Consider the following 4,905-nt stretch of genomic DNA (forward strand, 5'->3'; position numbering starts at 1 on the left):
TTCTTCATGTGTTCAATACTTTTTCCCTGTGCCATTCCACATTATTACAAATAACTTCATTTCTGGACATTTGTTACTGACATCTGGTGAAAATTTCATGTCATTAGCACCTCTAGTAATATATTTACTGAGAAAAATGTTGACGTGTTCAATATTTATTTTACCCGCTGTATTTATACAATCATTTCTGAGTCATTAGGCCAAAATGAAATATATAATAGCATATATAATAGTTACAAAACACAATCATTTGAAGGCAACAGTACGATAGTCATTTCCTATCTGGCAACCTTGCAACCATTTATTCACACTCACACCCTCTACTCACCAATGAACATGTATATTTTTGGACTGCAGGAGGAAACATCGTTTAAACCTCTGCTCTGCCAAAAGACTATTTATGCAAAAGCGTGGAGTTTCTTCAGCTGCTTTTCTGTCAGGGTTGCACATAATTTATAATATTCTACAAAATACCAAAAATAAAAAAGTGTAAGTATGCTCCACTCTAACACCTCTCACACAAGCACAATTTTAAATAGAATTTATTGAAGTGTTTTATTGAAATAAATTAGGGCTGTCATATGATTAATTTTTTTATCTATTAATTCCAAGATAGCTGTGAATTAATCACGATTAATCTTAAATTTAAAACTTTATTGCATATTGGTAAAATAAATTACTTGAGTTATTACTACAACATACTACTACTATAGTACTACATGAGGAACAAAAGATAGATACTATGTCACAGTTGTCAGCAAAACATAAATAAAATAAAGTAAGCCATAAGAAGACAAAAAGAAAATAAACTGTATGTGTTACACATGGAGTTTATTTAATTTTTATTTTATTTTAACCTTTATTTATCCAGGTAAACTGTTTGAGAACTACTTCTCATTTACAAACATGACCTGGCATGCGCTGAGTGCATTGCAATATACAAACCTACATATTCAGCCATGGTAAAGAGATTGTAAATTTTAATCGCGATTAAAATTTTTAATCTATGCCCATGCAGCACCAAAATTAATCAGTTAACTCATTTAATTTCACAGCCCTAAAATAAATACAAACTTTTTCTAAAATACATCACAGAAAACTCATTGGTATATCTGGATTAATTTCAAATACTCRTAATACTGTATAGCCATGTAGATGTACTGTATACACATCCTGTTGGTGTTCCAGTTTCAAATGCCAGAATAGWGCATCATTTAAACATGACGTGATTTTTACAGATCTAAAAASAYATTGTAGAAGACACAGGGTGTTGGTCACCATCATGTTTATTTTAAAAAGTGAACAAATGTACACAAGTTGTTCAGTCTCTTTAAAAGTGTCTTTGTGTTTTATTCTAGAAGACATCTTATCGGGTCAAGGATCAGTCAAATTTTCATCTGCAACACAAAACATCACGAGTGTTTTTAGTCCAGAAATGCAACATATTTCATAAAGTTGGCACAAATAAAAGTTATTATTACATCTTGTTGGAAGTGGCGCTCCAGGAGGTATGCAGCCCTCCTCCTCATCTCTCCTTCCCTGTTGTACTGGATGGCTTCTAAAAGTAAAACACCATCTTGTCTCACAAACTGCTCCGCTATCTGAGAGAAAAAAAAAAGATACCTTTGTTTTTTCAACACTGGTGATTATTGTTACAGCAAATTATAATTTTTATCTGCGAGCTTGCACACCTGAGGACAACTGATGACCATCATGAACAGRACGTCCAGACTCAGGGTCACCAAGTCGTTGTCAGCCATTTTCAGTGTGGCGCAGAGAGCAGATAGCAACCCGAGCTCCGCTAACTGGATGCAGAACTCCTTACTTTTGTGTGCAATGTTTGCTAAAATCCTTAAGACCTTCAAGAAAATTACGTAGAACATTGTAAAGACGGAAATAAAAGTTTTTGAATATTAATCGGACATAGCATTTATTACATTTTGTAACAATGACAGTGATAAATACAACAAAATAGCAGCATTTGGCTTTAGATTGAACCGACCTTTGTGTTGATGCCTTGAGAAAAAGGCAGAAGCTGAATCAGTCTTGGAACCAAATTGAAAGTTAGGAGAGCAGAGCAGAAATCCGTGGAGTGGGCTGCAACAGTGGTGGGAAACAGCAGGATGCATTACTTTACATAACATCAAGTTATTAAGACTTTAATCATCTTATCAATCTAATTTTTAACTAATCCAAGTAATCCTGTAAGTTAACACTTAAGTGATTGGGAGCCTGCACAATGATGACAGCTGAACTATTTCTCACTAATTTAAACTTGCAGTCCTGCTCTGCCTAAATGAAAGTATTTTTAAAATTAATTTAAAGGTTTGGTTTGTTTAAACATGCAGATATTTAATCCTGACTCTCAGAGGTTTAGCATGCGTTAGCTTATTTAAACGGATTAACCCTTGCATGAAAATAATGACTAAATTTATAGTAACACAAATTACTGTAATGTCTTGGTTGTAAAGTAAGGAAATAAAAATACACCATCCAGACCAACTGTGCATGTTGTGGTTAATCCTTCAAAATGACCAAAAAGTTTGCAAAAACTAGCACCAAGTGAACAAAACGATCATTTTTACTGGTACAAACTTTGGTTATATTTGACACTCTTGGCTAAAAACAGACTTCAAACAATAAAGTAAAATTGTTGTGTCAAAGATAAGAGAGACAACTCTGTGTTTCAGTTCATCCTAATGATTAAATCCCTTTCCCCCCTCCATTTAGATCCAGCACAAGTCTTTCAATGTGAACCTTGAAGTTAGTCCAGAAGTGATTTCAATCAATAWGACTTAGACCTGTGAGGTTGTTGAGGACCCAGGCGGTCTCTCTGGCCAAGGCCACGTGGCTGTGCAGGTAGGCATGAACAAGTTCACACAAGGCGACTACAAGACGAACATCGCCCACTTGAGAGCTGAGACCTTCCAYGGGGCAGGAAGACAGGAGGTTTCCCACACACCTCAGCAGAGGCCAGATCAGCTGCAGAGCATGGGCGACATTACCATTTAATTTGAAACAACAAAAATCTATTATTTGTTAATTTCTTAAAGTTTACAACATACACATATATACTAATTTACTGCTTCAGTTATTCTTTATCAGCCCCAACCTCTGGAGGTAATTTTAAAATAAGTCGTGTGTGCAAACCAATTAAATAAAGAAAACAAATCAAATTTCGGCTTTTAATCATAATTTTTTTAATAACTTAGCTGTTGAATTGAAAATCTTTTAGTGAGCAATCCTCTGATGTCTTGATTTATTTGATCGCATCACAAAGAGATGCTATTCAAATGAATTAAACACATCAAGCAAGTATAATTTCTTACTGTTTTGTACAAACCAATGCTGATAGCTTTCTCTTCAAAATTATGCAAATTTGATGTAAAAATAAAAACACAGGAGTAGTAAACAAGAAGAAGTTTAAAAAAAGTTAAAGAGCATGAAATTAATCCATAAATGTTCATACCAGCTCCATTCCTTGTTCTTTGTTTCCAGCAGCAACAGCACCACCTAGTGACACTAAAAGGGAACTGCAGCTCATCAAGGTCCYTTCAGAGAGTAGAACTCTGTGATCCTCTGTGCTGTGTTGGATTATCACGTGATAAGTTACTTAAATAAGTAGAAATAATCACAACTAAGCATCAAACTACCCTTGATATTGCTGTATAAATTTTACCTGCAGGTGAGGTAGTGCAGACACCAAGCACACTCAATAGCAGGAGCCATTCCAAAGTCTGGGTCAGGGSTCAGAACTGATAATAAATGTGAGGGTAAAGTGGAGGCCATGATCATCCTGGACACACAGAGAACTTTACAAGTAAAGACAGTCTAAGTCTAAGAGACACTGATGAAGAAACTGAACAGACAAGCATACTTACGAGATCATTTTGTCTGCTGCACGGTTAGTTTGAAGAAGCTGTGAGAGCGTGAAGCCCACCGCCTCAACCACTGCAAGGTTATGTTTTTGGTTCTGCACAAACAAATAAAAACAGCGCTTTAACTTAAGCTGAACGAACTACTCAACTTGACAAGCACTTTGTTACCAGGCATCAAAAGTTGCTGATATGTCGTTTCAACGACTCTAGCATGAACTGTGAAACATCAACATTTCAGCGTACCTCCAAACAACTGGCCAGCGCTGGGATGATTCCCTGAGCAAGGAGTTTCTCTTTTACAACCTCATTGTCTGGACATAGATTTCCCAGCGTATAGAGACACAGCTCCTGCTCACAGAGGAAATGTTCAAAAAGTTGTCCCACATGATTAGGTGTTAATACTAAATACAAACTGCTTGGTCTGAATGAGTACCCACTGTGAATTTGGTGCTCTGACTGGACAGGTAGGTTAGCAGGTAGGGAGTGGCAGGCAGACAAGCTGAGGCCACGCCGGTGTGTGGAGAGTGAGACAGTTCGTGAAGACACCGAGCGGCCTGCAGACGACACTGAGCATCAGAACCGGTGAGAAGACCGACCAGCAGATGCACGCAGTTCTCCAGCCTGTCAGGACAGGTTCACACACAAAGACTGGTTAGAAAAATGAGACAAACATCATCTAACCCCTTTGATATTGCGGCAGAAGTCACAGCCATACTTAATGAAGGCGAGTTGTGCCGATGGGTCCCGCAAAGCTTTACTTAGAGCTCTCAGGTGAGACTCCTTCTCTGATCTGTTGTGTTGAAGTTTGTGAAACAAACTGACCACGTCCTGAAGGAAACAGGATATAGACAGTTTAGGTAAAGCTTTAATTTGACCAAAACTCAACATAAAATTACCCATCAAAATAATTACACTAACCTGTTCACCCGTTGTTTGCATAGTGACCTCTGGCTGCTCCTCATCCTCATTTAGGAGCCTTTTGCTCACAAGTTGTCGGTCTCTGCGGGCTTGCCTCAGTGCTAAAGCA

The 4,905-nt window shown here is 37.4% G+C and overlaps 1 protein-coding gene across 1 annotated transcript in view; it reads right to left on the reverse strand.

Moving 5' to 3' along the window:
- Positions 1-1,268: 1,268 nt before the first annotated feature.
- The window catches only part of tmco6 (transmembrane and coiled-coil domains 6), a 4,185-nt gene continuing 548 nt past the window's right edge, over positions 1,269-4,905 (reverse strand). Inside the window, exons 2-13 of the mRNA XM_014008111.1 lie at positions 4,797-4,897; positions 4,594-4,706; positions 4,316-4,499; positions 4,122-4,226; positions 3,882-3,973; positions 3,680-3,796; positions 3,470-3,584; positions 2,802-2,982; positions 2,003-2,097; positions 1,692-1,859; positions 1,482-1,601; positions 1,269-1,397 (exon numbers count right to left, since the gene is read on the reverse strand). Coding sequence (XP_013863565.1) covers positions 1,386-1,397; positions 1,482-1,601; positions 1,692-1,859; positions 2,003-2,097; positions 2,802-2,982; positions 3,470-3,584; positions 3,680-3,796; positions 3,882-3,973; positions 4,122-4,226; positions 4,316-4,499; positions 4,594-4,706; positions 4,797-4,897 — 1,403 coding nt within the window. The 3' untranslated portion in view covers positions 1,269-1,385. The remainder of the gene's footprint in view (positions 1,398-1,481; positions 1,602-1,691; positions 1,860-2,002; positions 2,098-2,801; positions 2,983-3,469; positions 3,585-3,679; positions 3,797-3,881; positions 3,974-4,121; positions 4,227-4,315; positions 4,500-4,593; positions 4,707-4,796; positions 4,898-4,905) is intronic.

This window comes from Austrofundulus limnaeus, unplaced genomic scaffold, assembly GCF_001266775.1.
Source record: "Austrofundulus limnaeus strain Quisiro unplaced genomic scaffold, Austrofundulus_limnaeus-1.0 Scaffold1, whole genome shotgun sequence".
NCBI classification, from domain to species: Eukaryota; Metazoa; Chordata; class Actinopteri; order Cyprinodontiformes; family Rivulidae; genus Austrofundulus; species Austrofundulus limnaeus.